Raw genomic sequence first — 22,489 nt, 5'->3', positions numbered from 1 at the left:
TTTATATTCAACATCGTTTGTTCTTATAATTGCAATTGACATGCAAAAAAGTAAGCATAAAGTCAGATTTCAAAAGATTTCCATAAATTTTGACATTTACTTAAACAAAATAAATTTTCTTCGACCAAAAACACAAAAAAAATGTATAGGCTATATATTATTAAATGTTATGTACGCGTATTTTAGCTTAAGGATTACTATTATATTCGTTAATATTTTTTAATAGTAAAATTTTGATTTTCATATTCATAATAATTTTTTCATTTATGTTTTGAAATTATTTTTTTTTTTAATATTTTTAATAATTTTTTCATTAATATTTTTTAATAATAATTTTTTTATTAATATTTTTAATCATTTTTTATTTATATTTGTAGTCATTTTTTATTAATATTTTTAATCATTTTTTAATTATTTTTTTGTTTTGTATCATGTAATAATTTTTTATTACATATAATATTAATAATGTAATAAAAAATATATGTAATAACAAAAATAATTATATTTTTTTTCTTGCTTTTTGTTTTAGATTTCATTTGTTGACATTTTTATTTTCTGTAGAAAAAAGGCAATGTATTTTAACTACTTTAATATTTTTGCTTCCACTCAATGAGTTCCACACGCTAAACTACAACTAAACTAAATTGATCTTCAATGTTGTATACATTTCATACGTATTTACTTTGTCAACTCGGCACTCAAGCATTTCAATTATGCCAAAAGCGCCGCGGCATTTTATTACAATATGCAATTCATTCATTTTTATTTACATAGCAGGCATAATTCGTTTCATTACATTTTCACCTTCACAAACTGTTTTATTACTTATTTCGTTGTTGCTACATGTTGTTGTTTTTGTTAATAATTATTTATTATTTCATTATGCAAACAGTTCAATTCCAGACCATTATTTGTTATTTGCAATGTTTTTTGTTTTTCTTCTATACAGTTTTGTATACTTGTGTGCAGCAGTTTTAACTAATATTTTATATATATGTAATTTGTACATGATTCTAGATTATTTACACGATTAATATGCGCTCAGTTTTTGTTAACATTAAACTACTTCTATTTATATGTATATATACTATAATTTATGCCACCACACAATGTCTACTTGCCTCCTACGAGCACCTTCACGAGCTAGGCTACAGACGCGCTTATCTTTCACAAAATCTACGCCTGTTGTCGCAAGCAACCAAAACTCGCTAAAAAGAAGTCACGCAGGCGCACTCTCTCGATTTCCCTCATACCACCAACATTCACCCATACAATTTTTGTTCAAAGGCAACAATCGTTTTTTGTTTTAATATAATGCAAGTAAAAGTAATGCTTAAAAAGTTAATGTTTACGTGTGTTTATAATTTTTCAAGTGCTAGCATTTAGCATAAACTTAGAAAAAAATATATTCCTTTATATATGTATATATATTTATGTATATTACATGGTGTTCCACTTAGAACAATTTTTGCTAGCATTTGGCTTACATTGCAAAGGTTTGTCGCTATAAACCGTTGCCTGTTGCATTTTTGTACGTAATAGTGTATGTACTCTCAACCTGCAATTTATCGTTGCTATTACTGTAGTTGTTGTTGTGTTTTGTATACTCCGTATTGGCGCATGGGGCGCGTGCGTGCTCGGATTTTGGCTTGGCCACTTCCTAGTATGTACTCAGTCGCAGGCGTGTTTGACACGCCTTACACACTGCGCGCGAGCCGATTTACTTGTTGCCATCACGATCGCGGCCACCATGATTACCAGCCGCATTTGTGTGCGCATTGGCATTGCCACCGGTCGTTGAGTTGCTCTGCTGTGGCATTGTGTCGCAACGCCTGTAATATAATAGGTAAGGCACGCGTGGTGTTTTCGGGTAGAGAACTTCGTTCTCGCTGACCGGTTTCACGGAGCTATCATTGTAACGCAGCCAGCTACTATAGCCCGTGTGATAGACGTCGGTGATGTAGTGACCTTTGGTCGCCTCTTTGCCATCATGATAGACAACGGCGAATAGGCGATATGCGCGCTGTTTCATCGAGTACTTCTTGGAGGCGAGTATTTCTGTTGAATAATATGAAATTAGTAAACTATATTAAAATGAGGAATATAATTGTGATACTCACTTGCGTCGATCTTCAAGTCAACTGGGAATTCGACTTTCTTCAGTATCTTCGTGCAGCCATCCGAGCGGTAGTCGAACCATTTCAAGTGCAAAATCAAGATTGTTGGCAACTTCTCCAACGTCATTTGCTGCCAAGCTACAACCTCTTGCTTGGTCTTGCTGCCGGTAACACCCTCGAGCTGATCGCGACCGACCAGTATTTCGAGTGCCTCCTTTACCGATGCGGCTTTCTATAAATGTAAGCAGTAGAAGCGGAAATAAGTAAATGCTCTTGTTTCTACGAGAAAACGTGACTTTCGAACTAACCTCAATGTTGAGTTGTAAAGTGAAGAATGGTTGTATATCATCGGTGGAGTGCTCTCCTTCGCGTTGCAGACGCGATCGTAGTTCACCACGGAATATATCGCTCAATGGTGTGCGTCCGAAATCTTGTTGACGCGTGACGCTGCCTTTGTTGCGGTTATTGCAGATCATCTAGAGAAAAAAAGTGGAATATGGTGAATATTTTGTATAATATAAGGCTGTATTAGGTCGAATATATGTGATTTTATTTTATATTAGCACCGAAGCTATAATACCCTTCACATGTGCATTTCTTATAAATAATAGGGTATACAAAGATCTTTGACTCGATTTTGATCGGTCAGTTGGAATGTCAGCTATATGCTATAGTGGTCGAATCTAAACAATATATTCAGAAATTGTAGCGTTGCCTTGGACAATAATCTATGCGAAATTCCCTGATGACAGCTTGTCAAATAAATAACTTTTTCATGCAGAACTTATTAGTTTTTAAGACAGATATATGTTATATTCATCCGATATCGGATGCTCCGACAAATGAGCACCATCTTGAGCAGAAAATGATGTGTACAAAATTTCAGATCGATATCTCAAAAACTGAGGGAAGTTTGTATACAGGCAGACTAGCTAAATGAGCTCGTAACGCTGATCATTTGTAGGTATATATACTTTATAGGGTCTCCGAAGTTTTCTTCGGGGCTTTACAAACTTGGTGGAAACTTAATATAATAATCTTCAGCAGAATATAAAAATGTTCATTGGCGCAATTAAAGTGCTATCTAGATTGTCTTTTAATATTTCAAATATCATACCATGCATTTTCGATTTCAAAAATCGATAAATTTTTCAATTTTAATTCTAAAATTCAATTTACATACCTGCCACTCGTCGCCATCTTCACTTTCTGAAACTTCATTGCGTCCATTTTGTTCAGCATTCGGTTTAGCAACTAACTTTATAACCTACAAAATATATAAAAATGCAAACTTAGCAAAAATACATTTAAAAATCAATTTTTTTCACCACTCACCTCCAACATTTCGTCATTCAGTTTGTTGAGCACATAGCTCAAGAACTCCTCAGCGTCCTCTTGACGACCCTCAACATACTCCTCACGGCTATCGACCCATAAGCGATAAATGTCACTGGGTTCAAAAGCCGAATCGCATTGTAGCTCACTGCCCAACTCGTCTTTGCCTTTGGGACCCTTATTGGTGCGCAAGCGCATACCAGATGGTAGTGTGGAGAATTGCGAAACGAACGAAATACTGTTATGATAATTAAAAATAATCGATAAATAAATAAGTTAAAGCCAAAATTTGTATTATTTCAGATTCACTAAAAATTAAAATTTTTTTTTTAATTTGTATGTCTTTGTTCCTTGTGCAAACGGCAGCTAGGACCGCTTTCACTCAGCGATTCAAAGACTACAACAAAATACCCGCAGCGGCAGCGCTACACCAAAACGGTTTCACGCGCCGTCACATGGCACTCCATCAACAGTTACTCTGCCATAAATGTAACGCGATCGCATACAATCGTGAATAGAACGCAACCGCTGACTGATTATGGCATTGCTTATGATTATTATTATTCTTATATTAATTAAAAGTAAATAAATAAATTAATGGATTAGGTGAAAATGTGAGCACGTGACTTACAGCGCATTGACAGTGGGGGTACGCACTTCAGATAAGGCCGCCGCCTGCTTAGGTATGGAGCGTATCAAATTGTAGAATGGCGCACAGCCCAGCAACGCTTGCAGAATGGAATTAATGTAGCAGTAGTTGGAGGGATTGGTGAGACCGCGTGGACGCAGGCTAACAGTGGACAGATCAGTTTTGGACTTTGTGAGAAAATCGGCGAATTTCAGCGTGTATTCGTCCAGGTTGGCGCGCGCAGTCGGCGTTGGTGGTTCGGGTTTGACGAGTGCCTTCGCTACGTTGGGTGCTTGTGGTGGTATGCCCTGCGCGGAAGCTGCCGAGTATGACATAGCGCCTGGCAATACCACGGGCGGTGTTGGATTCACCGGCGCGGGAACAACGCATTCATAAGGCGCCACTTTGGCAACGGGTTTTTTCGATGAAAATGGTGGTGGCAGCGCAGGTGAGGAGTTGCTATTTTGTATGTTGGCATTTGTGTTACTGCTGCTAATGTTGCTGTTGCCAGACTGAGCACCACTGGCACTTGTGGATATTGCGTTGGCATTGTTGGTGTCGTTGAACAGACTGGCCCAGGATTGTGTGCTTGGCGCGGTAGTGTTGGTGTTGGCTGTAATTGGTGGCGCCAAATTCATTATTGGCGTTGTGGTGGCAGCGGCAGTGGCACCGGCGGCAGCAGCTGCAGCAGCAGCGGCAGCTTTCTTGCTGCTGGTAAAGCCGGGATATTGTTTGCTGTCAATTACTAGCACTTGCTGTGGTTGTTGTGGCTGATTTTGCGCCACTTGTGCAGCTGTTTGTTGCTGATGTTGTTGTGCGGCTTGCGCTTGTTGCTGTTGCTGTGTTTGATGGTGCTGTTGTTGTTGTGGGAAATGTTGCGGCGCTGCTGTGGTGCTGGCCGTGGACGTGGCAGCCGAAGCGCCTGCGTTATTCACATTGCCGCTGTTCGCCGCGTTATTCCCGCTGTTATTGGCATATTGGTTGTAATTGTTGTACGAGCTATTATTGCCATGGTTCGCATATTTCGGCTGCTCGACTTGGCTGTTGCGGCGGTCACTTGCATTGTTGTTGCCGAACTGTGGTGGCGTATTGTTGCCGCTCACCGGCGATGAAGGCATCTTCATGCCGCTGGCATTGCGCATCTGCGGTTGATTGTAATGACCACCGTGTTGTTGTTGTTGTTGCTGCTGATGTTGCTGATGGTAGTGCGATTGTTGCGGGTAATGATGTTGATGATTGGTATATGTTCTGGTGGAATGACCATATGTTCTATTTTGGTTATTGCTATTGTTGCTGTTGTTATAGTTGTTTGGTGTAGCGGTAACAGCCACCGATGCTGTGGATTTTTTGTTCGAATTAGTCCAAGACATCGTCTTTGTGGTCTGAATGGCTGAGTCATTGTTATTGTTGCCATTGTTATTGTTATTACTGTTCGGCACATACGATTGATTATTGTAATCGTATTTACGACGCGATTGATTGTTATTGTAATTTTGTTGTGGCCTACGCTGCTCATATTGATAATTATGATTCTGTTGATGGTGATATGGTTGGTTATGATGTTGTTGTTGTTGATCGTAACGATTGTACGATTGCTGCTGATGTTTTGGGTGTGTCTGTTGGTGTTGTTGCTGTTGCTGATGATGATACTTCTGCAAAGGCGGTGACGTCTGTATCTGTTGTTGTTGTGTCGGCACATTGGTGGCAGTCGAAACACTCGCCACAGCGGTGTTGGCAGCTTGTGCAGCCACCACAGCGGCCACCGTTGGTGCCTGCTGCTGCTGCTGCTGAGGTACCGGCTGCGCTGCGACAGCAACTGGTGCTGCTGCTGCTGCTGGGGTCACTATCGCCACAGGCACTTCGGTCGGCTCCTCGTTTGGCACATTGTCATTCTGGTTGTGATACACTTCATTGGCCGCAACGACGACGGGTATGTCAACATTTTGTGGATGGAAATGTGCTGACGCTTGTTGTTGAGCTTGCTGCTGTTGTTGCTGCTTTGGCAATGACTGAGTTATTTGCTGTTGTTGCTGCGGTAATGGCAGTTGTTGTTGTTGTTGTTGTTGGTGCGCCTGATAATCCTCGGTTACGATATTTTCGGTGCTCTGGTGTGTGTGAATTTCATTTAAGCTGGTCACTGAGCCAACAGTTTGCAACTCGGAAACCTCATCAGCGGAGCTGTTCTCAACAATGACATTTTCGCTCTCTGGAAGAGAAAAGAAGAGAAATAATAAATATCTGAGGCGTGTTAAGAACTAATTAAAGCGTTTTTATTATGTTGATAAAACAAATTTAACATAATTGACGCATATTTTTCTGTTTTTATCTGTTGTTGGTTCGCGGCGGAAATGTCTCATGACACAGTTCTCTCACTTTACATGATAATTTGATAGCTTTTTATGAGCAGACAGAATTTTATATTCCAAGCCTATTGTAGGTGACCTCAAACTTATTGATTCTCATTAAAACAAAAGAAGTTAAATTAATAAAAAATAGATTAGCAATATTACAGAAAAAAAAATTTCTAAAATATTAGAAAAAAAAATTTAAATAAATTTTGAAAAAATATGCAAAAGAAAATGGAAAATTTAAAAGAAACCCAAAAGTAGGAAAAATAAATAAATAAGAAAACATACAAATATATTCCAAAAAGGTAATAAACTAAATACGTATAAAAAAAAAATGAATAAAAACAATTTATGTTTATATCTATATAAAAGAATATATAAAAATCACATATATAATAGTTAAATGAATTTAAAAAAATAATAAATAATTCATAAAAAAATAATAACAAATAAAAATAATAATAAAAAAATAAAAATAATAATAAAAAAATAGAAATAATAATAAAAAAAATAAAAATAATAAAAAAATAAAAATAATAATAAAAAAATAAAAATAATAATAAAAAAATAAAATTAAATAAAGAAATAGCACAACAGTAAAATTAAAACTTATAATAATAACATTTTTATTTCGAACTTTTCTCACTTTGCCCACAATCGGACAGTTGGTATCTAATCAACAGCAATAACACTGAAACTCACGTTGGAAATGAGCAGTTAAAGGTGTTAAATGATCGAGGTTTTAGCACATGTACGACAATTCTAGCAGCGTGAAAATTTTCAGCGCCACAACTCAATGAAATATCAAATGATTAGAGAGAGAAGTTGGTGGCGAAAAGTGTACAGTGTGTACGAACACGGGGCGGTGTATGTAAACATGCAGCACTGAATTTTTGCATACTCGTGCAATTTTAGTGTCAACACTGAAGTCACAAGACGCCAACTTTTACGATTTACACTGTGGAACTTCTGTTTGCCTCTTGGTATTAATGAAACGTGTATAACCGAAATGCCAAACAAATTCATTTGTTTTTATGGAAAATACCTAACGCCATTCGATATTATTTCACGGTTGTTTACTTTATCGATAAAAAAAATATATAATATTGCTATTAATGTTTGAATCTAAAATGCACTAAATTATTTATTTTAAAAATAGCCGCTAAATTAGCATTAGATTGAGTTGAAAGGTGTGAATGAATTAAACTAATACAATTGGTAGCTAGCTGAAAAAATTTAAATTTTTGTGCATTTAATTTTTGTTTGTTTTTTTAGGGGTAAATTCTAATATTCCACCATATGTATGCGTGAGAATGACAACTTTCAGCACAGAAGAAGCTTGCACGTTCGATATTTCACAGAATTATACTTATGTATGTGAATGTTTATTATAATAAAAAGTATACTAATAATCTTGCAAATCATAATAAATAAATATTAGAATACTATTGTTTCATATAGCTGTTGTCTTCCAAAATTAGGCGAGTGACGAATCGAACACACAACTTGCATAAATCAAAGAGAGGTAATAGTGTATCCACATACATACACTCTCTTGTGTTGAATTAAACTGAAAAACTGTGTTGTAGCTTTCCAATGAAAAAATAAATAAATAAATTCTTTTACAAGAAGGCAGAACTCAAACATAGCAGAGAAGTGACAAGTCACAAATGACTTTTGTAAATTTAAGCTATTTTTCTTAGCATATTTTAGAAAACATAGCACAATTGAGCCAAAGGACAACCTTAAACATTAGATGTTTCCCATATTATTTTGGAAATTAGAGCCATTTCAATGTATTGGCAACGCGGTCGGTATAGTTGAAGCAAATCTAACAATGAAGCTGAGGAACTTTAAACGATTTTTTTTCAAAAGAACTTTTTTCAATGCGTTTCTCAAAAAACATGTCAAGTTCTGAAGATTTACTCAAAATTTGCATGAATTTTCTTTATATAGCATTTTATTTCGGAAAGCGACAAAAAATCAAATTTTCATTTTGCAAAATTAAAACAAAAATTTTATCTTCTTCAAACGAAAAATTTCTGGATTTCAGGTCCCTAGACTAGATTACTCTCTTAATAAATGTATATTTTACCATATAAATTTATCATATTTCATCTCATAAAGTTCCTAGCGTTATTATGTACTATGTTATTAAGAAAGAAATCAGTCAGTTAAAAGCCTTTAATTTAAAAATGTTCCAGGAATTTGTCTGATAAAAAAACACATCAAGAAGGTTAAATAAAAGTAAAAGCATTGAAATCAGATATTTATCGAAGTATGAACGGGCAATCTGAAATCAATACAAATCCTAACTAAACAACAGATATTTTTCCATTATAAGTAGTCAATAAGAAGCCTTAAACTCAGAAATGTTTCGAAAATTCGCCTGATAAAAATGAAATCAGCAAGAAGGTTTTATCGAATATGATATATTAGCGAAAAGAGAGTAGTTTAAAAATATAATGCTTTCTTCCAAGAAAAATCAAAAAATATGCGCACAGACTTATATATATATTTGACCATATATGATCTCTATATCGAAAATTAGTGCAAGACCTAGTCTAAAATAGATATTTGTTTATTATACCTCCGATAACAAGATATCGTATATGTTCATATAGTACATATACACAAAACTAGATATGTATGTATTAAATGACACTGTAGCTAATCAACAGTTTTAATTTGAAAGTAGAAGCAACGATGCAACCCAATCAACCAATACAACCAGAACAGCAAATGAGAATGCAATGAAATCATCTAGACCTGGTGATATGAGATCTAAGGGGCTACGAGCAGTATACTATACGAGTATAAAACTAAACTTGTAGTATACTATATCTATGTACATATTATATATATATACATATATATTTATATAAACATATATATTAGGGTGGAGCGGGAAAAAAGTTTTCAATGAAATTTACTTTAAAAGTGAGCGAATCTCCAGATGTTTAAAAAAAATTTTTTTCAAAAAAATTTTTTTTTTTTTTAGTTTACAAATTTTACCTTCAGGCTAAGCGAAAAAATATTTTTTTTAATTATTATATATTTATATAAACATGTACACGCCTATTTGTCATTACGCCAGTCAGGCAATATGTTTAATTGATTCAATAATAATTTGCCTTGTCAAATAAATAAAATAATAAAAAAAAACAATAGCAGTCAACGGGTTAGCTACTAGCGAGCGGTTAGTGTGACGTCCAATATGGCCCAATGTACATATGTATATACATATATGTTTTTTTATCATTTTGTTTATTTGACAAGGAAAATTATTATTGAATCAATTAAACATATTGCCTGCCTGGCGTAATGACAAATAGGCCATAGCAGTGGCGGATACTCGTTTTATCAATTATGGCATGTACGATAATGGGAGAGCGCAATATACAAAGTACATATGTATGTAGGTGTGTAGAGCTAATGATAAGCGATTATCAGCAGTAACTCATGTAGATATTCCTGTATCTTTATTGCAATAACACTCAGAACAAACTTGATAAATTACATGAGCGCGTAAACAAACACACATATACAAATGTATATATCGTACATATATATATATTTTATTTTACAATAGAACTATCATATACATATATAAAGTAGTAAGACTTGTAAGACTATAAAAAAATGTCGGTAAAAAATGTTCATATTCGTACATATGCTGATATATGAAAGCACACTGAGCTCCCGCCTATTTTATTAGGGCTTTCGAGCGTTTGGCGAGCGCGAGTTGGCGTCGGATATGGTGCAATAAGCAAAAGTTTTTGATTAAATCACATGGATCATATGGCTTATGAGCTGACAGTCTGTCATAATATGATGAGGTAATAGATTTATGACGATCATAATGTTAATTATATAAAAATAAGTTTGCTATTATGATTTATTTATGGCATATATGTATGTATATGCATACATAAAAAGATATATACCTACATATATGTACATATTTGTATGTACAATATATAGTCCACCAATTTTCGGAAGTTGGCAGCTACCACAATTTGAAGGTGATAAAATTTCAACTCAAGTATTTGCTTAGTTAAGCGCAATTTGGCAATGAATTCACACACATGGTTATGCATACAAACACAGATAAAAGATAAACTAATCTGAAGAGGCAGCAATACAAGTAAACATATGTACATAAGTACATAAAATTTGGGTTAATTAATCAACTAGGTTAACGCTGTTTTTATTGGTTGTTGTAGAAAGTATTTGGCAATTTTACTAGAGTCAATTAAACGTTTCAATGCAAATTAAAATGTGATTGTTTAAAATGAAAATAATTAGTTAATGATATGCAATTATTTGAAATCTGTTATACACACACACCACATCCATATACACACTTTATACATATGTAAATATGTATTTCTCTGCAGAATGCTAATGAATTTAAATTTGAAGTGTAGTTGACTGCAAAGTGTATGTTCTCCTGCATGTTAGTATGTATATGTATATGTGTGTAGGTGCAAACCAAATTTTTGATTACTCGCCATAATATCGGCAAAATCAATTATTAAATTTATACTGACGTAAATACTTATGCAGATACATATTCACATATTTATATATTGTATATTTGGGTTGCACTCGGGTATTTTATTTTATTTTGGAGCATATTGCTTATGCAATATTTTGATTTACGAGGTGGAATTTAACAATTCTAGAATAAGATATGTTCGTACTCGCTTAAACATCAAATTTCATTCTTATAAAATTAAATTACTTTATGAACTTCATTCTTATAAAATTAAATTACTTTATGAAATTAAAACAAAAACAAAGTTAACTTGAGTTGCACCGAAGCTATAATAGCCTTGACAAATAAAAAATATTGCTTACAAGAACTTCATTTTGATACTTCAAGATATGCTATAGTGATCCGATCTGAACAATTTCTGCGGATATTGCATCATGGCCTTAGGCATTAATCCTTGCCAAATTTCTTGAAGATATCTCGTCAAATGAAAAAGTGTTCTACATGTATACAAGTACTTGATTCTGATCGTTCACTTTGCATGGTAGCTATATGCTATAGTGATCCGATCTAAACAATTTCTGCGGAGACTACGATACTGCCTTAGAAAATAACTCATGTCAAACTTCGTGAAGATATCTCGTCAAATAAAAAAGTTTCCCACACAACTACTTGCTTCCGATCGTTCACTTTGTATGACAGCTGTATGCTATAGTGGTCCGATATCCGTTCCGACAAATGACCAGCTTTTTGGAGAGAAAAGTACGTGTGCGAAGTTACGATAGCTATTTTAGTATTGTATTAAGTATTTACTTGTATATACATATAGCGCATTTAAGAAACAACATTGCTCAGATAAAAAGATTATGACGTTCGTAGAAAGCCATTTTAGTTTGGAGGAAGACTAGAGCAGAAGATATACATTTTTGAAGAAATAGTTTATTTTTCTCTGCATTTCAAATTTGGCTCTGACTGTTCCATATAAACAACGCGCTCACACAGAATCTATAAAAAACAAAACTTCTAGGTTTGCGCAACCTTTTCAAATGTTCATGTGAAGTTTGATCCATATGACATTTAGTGTGTGTTTTGCACTTTTTTTATTCACGTTTGAGTGGCACAAATCATTGCGTGAGCTCATGTAGTTATTGAAAACTTGCCTCATGCAAGTCCTCCATTCACCGCTGTTAATGACGATAATGTCGAAAAAGTTAAAGATATGGTGTTTGAAAATCGTCGTGTTGGCGTCACAGAGATAGGAGGGGTTCTCAATGTTTTTTATTCCTCGACTTAAAAACATTTTGGTCAATAGACGTAGATTTATGAAGATGGCGTCGAAACTATCGAACAATCTTGCGAATGCAAAAATTTGGATTAATAATTTTTATCCTTGTATGCGCCCTAACGGAGCTTATTTTGAAGCTGTTAATATAGATGTCTATTGAAATAGGTGAACATGTTGTTTTTTTGTCAGTAGAGGTCAAATTTGATATACATATATTTAGATATAGTGTAACCCGTAATCTTATAAAACTATTTATTAGATTGGACTAAAAGGTGTTCCAAGTAGAAAAAATACCTCAATAAGCCGTTCAGAGAACACTTAAAACACATGAAAAATATTTCTTAAATAATACTAAAAGGTGTTGTCAATAAAATAGACATGCAATAGTTAGGACGCTTGATTTATAATTTACAGATAATTGTGCTAAAAAAACACAGTAAACAACTAGAATCAAGGATTTACTTCTTACACAAATATTATCTTTAACCAAACTACATATACATACATATATACATACATACATATGTATATACACAATGCGCCAATAACTACTTGCTGCTGATATAATAGTATGTATATACATATATACATATGTACATATGTATTTGTATATATGCATTTATTATCGCCTGAACGCTTGAGACTTTGACTTAATCACCCATATAATTTTATTGAAAAACAAGAATTACACACTCTTTTCTCTACTATTTTACAACACTTTATAATGTTTTTCTTTTAGCACGCGTACAACGGTTATTATTCCAAGTACTGTGAGTGGCTGTGTGTGTGCGTGCAACAATAATTAAGTAAAAACAATAGCGCTGTGTACAAAGTCTATTACGTAATCTGCTATTATTGCTCTAAATAAACTTATGAGTTTTTGATACGCTTCACTCAATTCCTGGTACAGTTGACTGTTGTCGGGCGATGAGTGATTTCTGGTAGCTTAACATTTACAAGTTGTCGAAGAGGCTGAAATTTTCATGAATTTTCAAGAGTCATAGTGGTTTGACGCCGGCACTTAAAAAGTCAGAGCAGGCAGAAACCCAAAAACCCGATATATTATATGTATGTATGTCTGCATGTTAATTACTAACGTTATAGAATCTGAAGTGCTTCGAGTGTCACATGTCGATTGTTGTATAAATTTTAGTTATCAATTAAAGTTAAATTGGCAGTTTTGCGATAATTTCATTTAGTAGTGGTGTTGGCATTGTTTTTCTTTTGATAATTGCATGGTACTGTAAACATTTATATGGGTTTTATGGCCGCCTGTTTGTAAGTACATATAACTATATGTATGTATTCACTAGATTTTAACAACGCTTGGCACGTACCTTGCTCAAGCAATTATTAACTGTTTTTTTGTTTCGTTTTCAAATATTTCCTGAAATGAATTTTTATAGATGATTGTAATTTGGAGCTTAAAAATGCGCGCAGAAAAAATCAAAAATATTGTACTTTAAATATGTAAGTATGTGTGTATGCGTTCATATATGTATGTATATATGTGCAGTTTACTTATACCACACATCGAATGTACATACATACATAACTATATTTCAGATTACTCTCGGGAAATTTTAAATTGTTCCGGCAAATAGTTTCGGAGTTATAGGCTTACTTGTAAGAATTTTTTTATTTGGTGTAATCAGCTCCCAAAACTTTAAACGTGATTTACTCGAAATGCTGTTTTCGGAACCGGCAAAGAAAATTTCCCCGGAGCGGCTGGATCGTTCCACTTTGAATTTCCCACTATCTTCTTAGATATATTTAGCAGGTAATGACGAAAGGAATAAGATTTTTAATAATAATTTCGATTTTTTCACAAAAACAATAAAAAAAAAACCTTAACTTCGGCTGTCCCGTATCTACAATACCCTACAAGAACTTGATTTTGATCGATCAGTGTGTATGACAGTTATGTATATGCTATAGTGGTCTGCTTGAGTATAATATTGAGTCATAATAATCTTTGCCACATTTCGTGAAGATACCTTGTCAAAAGCAACAGTTTTTTTATTATTACCTGATATAGGGTCTACCAACAAGTTGTTATTGTTAAAGTGATATAAAACACTCAAAGATAAACTTATGCCATTTATGATAACAACAAAATGTCGGCCAAATGCCTACCACGCCTCCGTTTGCATATCTGCACGCGTTTACTCCAATTTTCGATAACCTAGTGCAGCTTTCCTGCTGGAATTTCGGCTATAATGCGCTGAATGTTGAGCTCCTCGAGCGTTGCTGGTTGATTGGCGTAAACCTTTGATTTAGCTTACGCCCAGAGAAAATAATCTAACGATTAACGAGTCGCCAAACTTTGTAAGCAATATCTTCTATAGGCGCAATATATCTATAGGCGCAATATATCTATAGGCTTCATCTGAAGATGCTTTGTCGAATTTCCGGATTTTCCGAGGAACGTAAATTTGCATAATAATCTATGACAATTTTAAAGTGTTCTATCAAAATGAAACGTGACATGACAAAATTTTACACAAATATGTCAAAATCACGTGATCCCTATTGGTAGACGCTGTACTGCAGCTGTCACTCTGCAAAGCCACATCTGGCGCACTCCCAGTGAAATAATGTGCCTACACTCTATATCTGAGATTATTTTATTTTCGAAATTCCATAACAACTTCATAATTGAAATTGTGAGCACCTCAGTTATTGTTGCCAAAAATTTCGCATAAATCCAAATTCCATTAAAAAAATAACCACTGTCATATGATAAGTCAGGACACACCCACTTTCCACATACTACGTATGGTCGTATGCCTATATATTAGGGTGGTGTTACTCTGAAAAATTAGTTGCTCTAAAGCCTCACAAGTATAAGCTTTTATTTGTTATGGTTGAGACTAAAGTTTTCTATCTTTTAAATCATATAAAAAAGTGTATAACTCGCTTCCAATTGCTTGAAAAATTATTTCGCGTTGTCGATCTTGTAGGAATTTAAATGCTCTTCAAAAAAGGTCCGTATTTTTCGTAAACCCAATCATTTAAAGGATATTAACGGTTGAAGTTTGACTATTTTAAGGAAAATTTATTTTTTCGTTTTTTTTTTTTTTCCCACCCTAATGTACATACCACCCCACACCAACCCAAACATTGCGTTATATGTTAATTAAATTTCAATTAGTCAAAACTGAGTGTTATCGTCGTTAGGCTATTAGCGATAATCGTGAGGTAAGCGTGTTTGTGAGGAAAGAGCACACTTTTAGTAAAAATGTTTAAAAAAGTACAGGAAAACTAACAACAACCAAAAAGCTACTCTAAATGTACATATAGGTTAGCGAATTATTTGCTGATTTTCACGAAAGTGTTAATTGTTAACTATAGCAAGAAAATGCAGCAAAGCCTACAAGAAGACCTGTTAAAACTGTTTCGCATTAAATATTGACCGATCACTTGGCGCAATCTATTAATGCATTTATTTATAGACTTGTTTGTTATTTGTATATGTTAACGTTAATTTATATTTGCTAATTTTCAACTTCATTAATTGAATATTTGTTTTATTTATTTTTTTTATTTTTACATGTACAATTTTTTTTCTTTTTTTTTACACTGCTTTTATTCTGTTAAGATTTTTTCATTGATTAATTCTGTAACGAATTAATAAATAATATTTTGTTTTATTATTTTTCTTCCTTTATTTTTTTTATTGTTTTCCTTTTCTTATTTTTTTTTTTTTACTATTTTTCTTTTCTTAATTTTTTATATACTTTTTTTTTAATAAAATTATTATGACTACTATTTTTAAGCTGTTATTTTTCTTGTTTTCGGTGTTTTTATTTCTTTTTTTTGTTTTTTTTTGTATGATTTTAATATAACTAGTTTGATAGCGTTGAATATTGGCTTGACCAAGTAATTAATATGTATTTATTTTTAATCTATTGCCTTTTTTATTCGCTTTTCACTATTTGGTTTGGTTTTAAAGTAATTAATAATATTTTTGTATTTTTCGTTGCTTGCTTTTTTATTTTATTATATATATAATTAAATTAAATTTTTTTTGTATTATTGCAATTTTGTTATTTTTTATTTCGATTTTTTTTATTTAATTTTTTTTACTATATATTTTTTAAATTTAATTTTCCTGAACAGGATAATATGGTGCACAATAATCAAAAAAAATATTCAATTTAAATACATATTATTTGCAAGACAATGACGACAGACATATAAGCTTTTTTGGACTTGGCTATGAAATTTGAAGCCCCACCTTAATGAAATAGTAGATTCATTCAAAAAATTTCAAAATTTATAGCAGATTTTGAGTATGTTTTCTCTGTATATCATCGATCTTAGAGAAACAGAAGGTTTAGTGAACGTTTCAGTTAATGAGAAAATATTGAATGCCTACATAAAAAGAAGACTTGTCTAGAAGAGTTGCCTGACAACGTGATTTAATTATTTAGGTTACTAATGTTATAAGTGTCTATGTTAGAAATGAGTTTACAAATACAAATTAAATGTATGATAAATTTTAATGATTATTACAAAACAAGTTTGGGTGCATTCCCACATACAGTTATATGTACATACGAGTATATACATTTGTATGTATAAGTATTTATTTTATTTTTAATTAAAAACAGAGAGGCGTATGCGTGATCACTGGTCGCAAGGGCATTTTTTTTTTATTTCAAAATCACATGTGTATATATATGTATACATGTGTATGTATAAATTTGTATGTATGCATTTGTATGTGTGCATGTGGTTCGATATAAATATGCCAACTTTTTTTTACTGTCGCTTTATTATTTCTGAGTTGAAATTAATTTGCTTGCAACATATCGCTTTATTCAAAGACCCACAACACAGACTGTAATAAAGCAACAACAACAAATTGTAGAGTGTAAAGCGCTTGAATAAAAGTTTACACTCATTTCGTTTGGTAGTTTTGTGCAAAACAATTCAATGCTCGAATTGATCTTCTGTTTTCAAGAGTCAATTATCTTTTCGTAGATATATGCGTACATACATTTGAACAATATGTACATATGTAGGTAGGTATACCTATTGTATAAATGTATATGTATGTGGTGTGCTACAGATCCTGATGACAGCACAAACGCCATCACAAACAAGCCGCAAATTATAGTTTTTGTTTCTCTCCATATGTAAAAATATGTATGTATATATATCTAGGTATGTATATGTATGTAAAAGTATTTATATATCTATCTACATATAATACTTAAATATTCAGTGTTTTTTTAATTAATTTTCATTTCCATTTAAAGATCGCAAGTGTAGCATTTCTGGTTGCGAACATTTTCATATGACCGCAAATGAAAAACGATTGGATATGCCAATAATACCATGTAAATGCGATACTTTTCAAATATTGAAATTTAAGCCCCACGCAGTCTCAATAACTACAGTCGCGCTTAAGTCATTAGCAGTGACAGTATTTTTTAGGCAGTCTTTGGCATAAATGATGTTCCAAGAGACCAAAAATAAAAGAGCGGCAAATCGAATAAGCAACTAGTATATCATAAATGACAAACAACTGGTAAAAATCACATAAACTGTCATAATCATATACTATTATAATGAAATACGCACTTATTATATGGCATTAAATTATAATAAATAGATAAAATGGTTGTTTCTTTCGCATGTCAAGTTGTCGACTACGCGAATTTAACTTTCGTATTTTTCGTGCGAGTAGAAAATTGTCGCATCGAAAATAACAGATAAAGTTTCTATAGTTGTCGAAATGATCAATATTGCTAGATTTTAAAATCTCGTCGGATAAGGTTGTATCAAAATTTAGTAGATTTTATACTACGTTTTCGAAATGGCTTGTTATTTCAATTTACATCCATCAACTTTACACTTTTCTTTCGACTTGTTTGTTTCTTATTTCTTTATTTTTATTTATTTCTTTTTTTTTTGTTTTGGTTTTATTTTATTTATATATTTTTCTAGTCCTAATGCATTTGGGAAGGTTAACAACACATTTTCCTTTGTTTATTTTTAAATATTATTAATTTTTAATAAAATATGTTCTATATAAAAATTGATTCTTTACACATTTGTCTTTGCTTATATTTTGCTAGCTACAGTACTGATATGAAAGGTTATGGATAATAAAATGCATCATATTTTATGAATTTGGAAACTAAAATTTCACTTTGCCGAATATTTTTTAAATTACACAATTTTTAATAGAACCAACAAATTAAAATATTCAGAATATTGCTGTAAAATTTGTAGCTAAAATAAATGTTTTAAGTAAGTAGAGAAAATACTTTGTATAATATTATATAAAATCATTTATTAAGCTCTTTGTAAATAAAGGAGAAAAAAATCCGAAGATGAACGAATTTTATGTGATATATTTATATTTATTGTTTCTATTTTACTTCACATCTTCACATAACGGTTTACTGAATTTTTAGAAAAAAATATTTGTAAGTGTAGACAGCAAGAATACCAGGCAGGCTGAAAAACTTGTACTGTTTCTAGAATTTAATGCATTTTAGCATTTTGGTGACAATCAACGAATTAATCGTCTCACAACTTTATAAAAACGATGACAAAATTTGCTAGAATTGCGATTCAAATAACTTTCGCATGCACCGGATCCTCGAGATTTGACTCTTAGCGACTTTTTCCTGTCCACAGACCTTAAGAGGATAGAAAATAAATGAAAGGTACTAGCCAGGCACAGTATCAGCTATTTCTTGAAACGAAATACCTACCGCACTGCAAAAATTGTATAGAAAAGTTGGAAGATTGCTGTAACCGGTGTATCGCCCTCAATAGCAACTTTTTTGAGTAATAAAATAGATTTTCTTTAAGATGATAAAATGGAGAAAATACACTCATTATTAAATATGACCATCCAGTTAATCGATATTAAGTTTTCTAAAGTATATATGGAAAACAGCTTTAGGCGATGTTTTCAATGGAATCACGTCTACGGAATACTGTTAAAAATGCACACACATGCGAGTCTGTTAATGACGATAACATCGAAAAAGTTAATAAACAATGCTTGAAAATAGTCGTGTTGGCATCAGAGAGATAGCCGACGATCTCAACATCTCTTATGGATCGATGCAATATATTTTGGTTAATATTTTGGATATGAAGCAAGTCATGGCTAAACTCGTAACAAAAGACCCGAACGAACGACCGAAACGACGTCGATTAAAGGTCGCAAAAGAGATGCTTGACAACTGAGGACCCTACATTCATCAGCGTCATTACTTGTGACGAGACGTGGGTTTATGAATATGACGTCGAAACTATAGAACAATCTTGCGAATGGCTCGCCAAAAATGAGTTAAAACCGAAAATACCCAAATTTGCTGAAGGTACTGAAGGTGAGCCCAGCCGATTCTCATTAACAAGTGTATAGAAAATTGGATTAAGCGTTGGCATGCTTGTACTGGCGCAAGGATCTATTGTGAAGGAGAAAACAGATTATTCTCAGTCCGGGTCAAATTTGATCAGCTAATATGTATATAGACGTAAACGTTAAATTTTTGGTACATTTCAGTTTCATTTGACAAGCTTGTTTACACACAAAGTAATTTTCTCGATTCGAATAGTGAAATTTATAATTTCTGCGATAAAAAATGCCATAAACAAGCTTACAAAGTATGAAATGCACATAGAGACGAGGTACACATTGTACACAATAAAAATGTGTTTTGTTGTCATGCGAAGGCTATTAGTCACACTACATATTTCGAAAATGCATCACCACAAAGACTCGACAACATTTACGAATGAACAGAGGGTAAATAAAAAAAAGAGTCCACGATGATTTAGCATGTAATAAGAAGTGATTAAACACACATTTACATACATAAGTACTTGTAGTTAGTTCCTTTGTTTAACGATTTTCTTTTATGCAACTGAGCTATGACTTTATTTTGCCTGGATAAACAGCGTGCGTTCGAAGTGATCTCATTTGTAGCTGAAATACGTAGCACTCACAGCAAAAATGCTCAATTTTAAAGCAATCGAATTGCAAATACACGCGTCAGCATACGAGCACGAGTATGTGCGAGTGCGTGTAATGCAACCTTATAGCCAAAGTGGACACAATAAATTATTTAGCACGCGCACAATGTTCAGCCAATCGCTGTTGAAGTGAATAAATTAAATATTTATTAATTATTAAGGCAATACAATAAACAAGTGTACATTTTGAAGCGCTAATTTAAGTATTTATTTGCGAAGAGTATACAATATAGACATAGGTATGTGAGTATGTATGGGTGACCGCTTTGGTATCATATCAAGCACTTGTAACTGTTTAGAACAATGCAGTTGTGGTTGGTATGTAAGTACATAAGTATGTAAACATACATGCATATCATATATGGATCTGTATAACCATTAATTTTAAACTAGGCAACTAACGCCACGGAATAGTTATTGCAGCGCTTTAATCAAGGATGAGTCCTAGCAAAAACTATCTTTCTCTAAACCACATTGATACATACATATGTATGTATAATTACAACTACTAAATTTTGATATTCAAGCCAATAAAACTTTAGTATAAACCCAGATTTGGCACTGAGATTGAAATTTAGTTCACTTCAACGGACAAAGCAACCGATAGGCTGGTTTAGTCGCTATATCTTTTCCGAATATTATTTGCCTCCGAAAGTATTTCTGGCACGCGAAAACTTCTCATAAAATTAATCAGAATCAACATAGAATCAAATATCGTGTTTAGCTTAATGGAAACTTTATGGTCCTAAAATTTACTTTTATTTAAGCTATTTTCTGGTAGAAAGAATCTGATGTCGTGTCGAAACGTTCCGGTTCGCCAGCTTCAGTAAGTATAACTTTTAATGCGTTTTTCGGGTAACGATGGTACTTGGAGACTGACTATCGGTTTTTTTTTTTCTCGAAATTTTAATATTTGAGTAGTAGGAGTTGAGAGTTGGTGCTAAAATCTTTATTAAGAAGAAGAGAGAAGCGATTCGAGTACTGAATTCATATTTTTTGTCGTTTTTAAAAGTTGTACCGAATTTTCGTATTTTATTTATTACTCCTTAATTTTTTGTATATACATATGTATGTGTGTAGGTATTATGTACGCATATTTTGTTTATATATTTATAATTTTTAACATTTTATTTAAATTTCTACATAATTTTTTAACTTTTTTAATTATTTTATTATTATTATTAGATTTTTTTTGTGAAAATGTTTGAACTTTTTTAATATTATTAAATCAGAATACAGTACAGAAATGTGTTAAAAATTTTAAAAGGATGGTGGAGTAGTTTTGAAGTTATGAAGAGCACGGACTTTAAAAGCATGTTTTTAAGGGAAAACGCTTTAAAGCTTTGAAATTGATGTAAAACGGTAAGAAGGCAGGTATAAAAATACTCGAAAATTCACAAACTTCTTAAGATATTACATCCAAAAAAAATCTAATAAAATATCAAAAACAATACTTGACTTAAGAAGTTAATTAAAAATAAGAAAAAAATCTCCTATCTATAATCTAAATTCAAAGATATTTTGGCAGAGCATCACAACTTTTCTGATTTCCCAATAACAAGTAATTTAAGCTTCTTCGACTCGGTCATATTACAAGCCACATGACTGTGGTAGCCCTTAGTTATATTGTTTTTTATCTCCAAATTTCGAATGCGGGATTTCCCCTAAATACATTTTTGGCAGTTTTGATTTGAAATAAAAATTTAAATTTAAGTTGTTATAGAAATACTGAAAATGCATGCAAGTGTGATAAGCGTATGGCAAAGAAAAAAATTTGCTATAAAAAAATTCGTTATACATAAGTAGTGCGGAAAGCATACTAAAAATTGAAAGAAATTGCTGTGTTTTGGAAATTAAATCGTTATGTAGCGTTTGTTGCACAGGAGTTCGTATATTTTTCATTTCATAAATAATTTTTTTTAATGATTGGCAGCTGAATTGCCAACTATCAAATAACAAAATGTGTTTTACATTTGGACTACGCCAGCAAACCTAAAAATTCAACTGAAGCCAACTGAGTGAAATCCGCACTTACTTAGTTGCCAACCCAATATTTTTTAAATATTTTTGATTTTTTTGTTTTGGTTTTCAATTATTAGTTTTTTATGGAATGAGTTTGGGAATAGTAGTGTAATAACTTTCTAAATTGCAATATTTTTTTTGGTCGTGTACAATTATGTAATATTTTCCTAAATACTTTTTTTAGTTAAAACTATTTCAAATTTTTTTAATTTAATTAATTTTTTTTAATATTTAACTTTTTTTTTTAAT

The 22,489-nt window shown here is 32.5% G+C and overlaps 1 protein-coding gene across 1 annotated transcript in view; it reads right to left on the bottom strand.

The window, feature by feature from the left end:
• Positions 1-393: 393 nt before the first annotated feature.
• Positions 394-22,489, bottom strand: part of Usp10 (ubiquitin specific protease 10) — a 49,372-nt gene continuing 27,276 nt past the window's right edge. The window contains exons 5-10 of the mRNA XM_036359053.2: positions 4,084-6,286; positions 3,453-3,690; positions 3,301-3,384; positions 2,426-2,593; positions 2,121-2,349; positions 394-2,058 (exon numbers count right to left, since the gene is read on the bottom strand). Of these exons, the coding sequence (XP_036214946.2) occupies positions 1,721-2,058; positions 2,121-2,349; positions 2,426-2,593; positions 3,301-3,384; positions 3,453-3,690; positions 4,084-6,286 (3,260 nt within the window). The 3' untranslated portion in view covers positions 394-1,720. The remainder of the gene's footprint in view (positions 2,059-2,120; positions 2,350-2,425; positions 2,594-3,300; positions 3,385-3,452; positions 3,691-4,083; positions 6,287-22,489) is intronic.

This window comes from Bactrocera oleae, chromosome 6 (assembly GCF_042242935.1).
Source record: "Bactrocera oleae isolate idBacOlea1 chromosome 6, idBacOlea1, whole genome shotgun sequence".
Classification (NCBI taxonomy): Eukaryota; Metazoa; Arthropoda; class Insecta; order Diptera; family Tephritidae; genus Bactrocera; species Bactrocera oleae.
The sequence above is the reverse complement of the archived record's forward strand: the minus strand, read 5'-3'. Positions and strand labels throughout refer to the sequence as shown.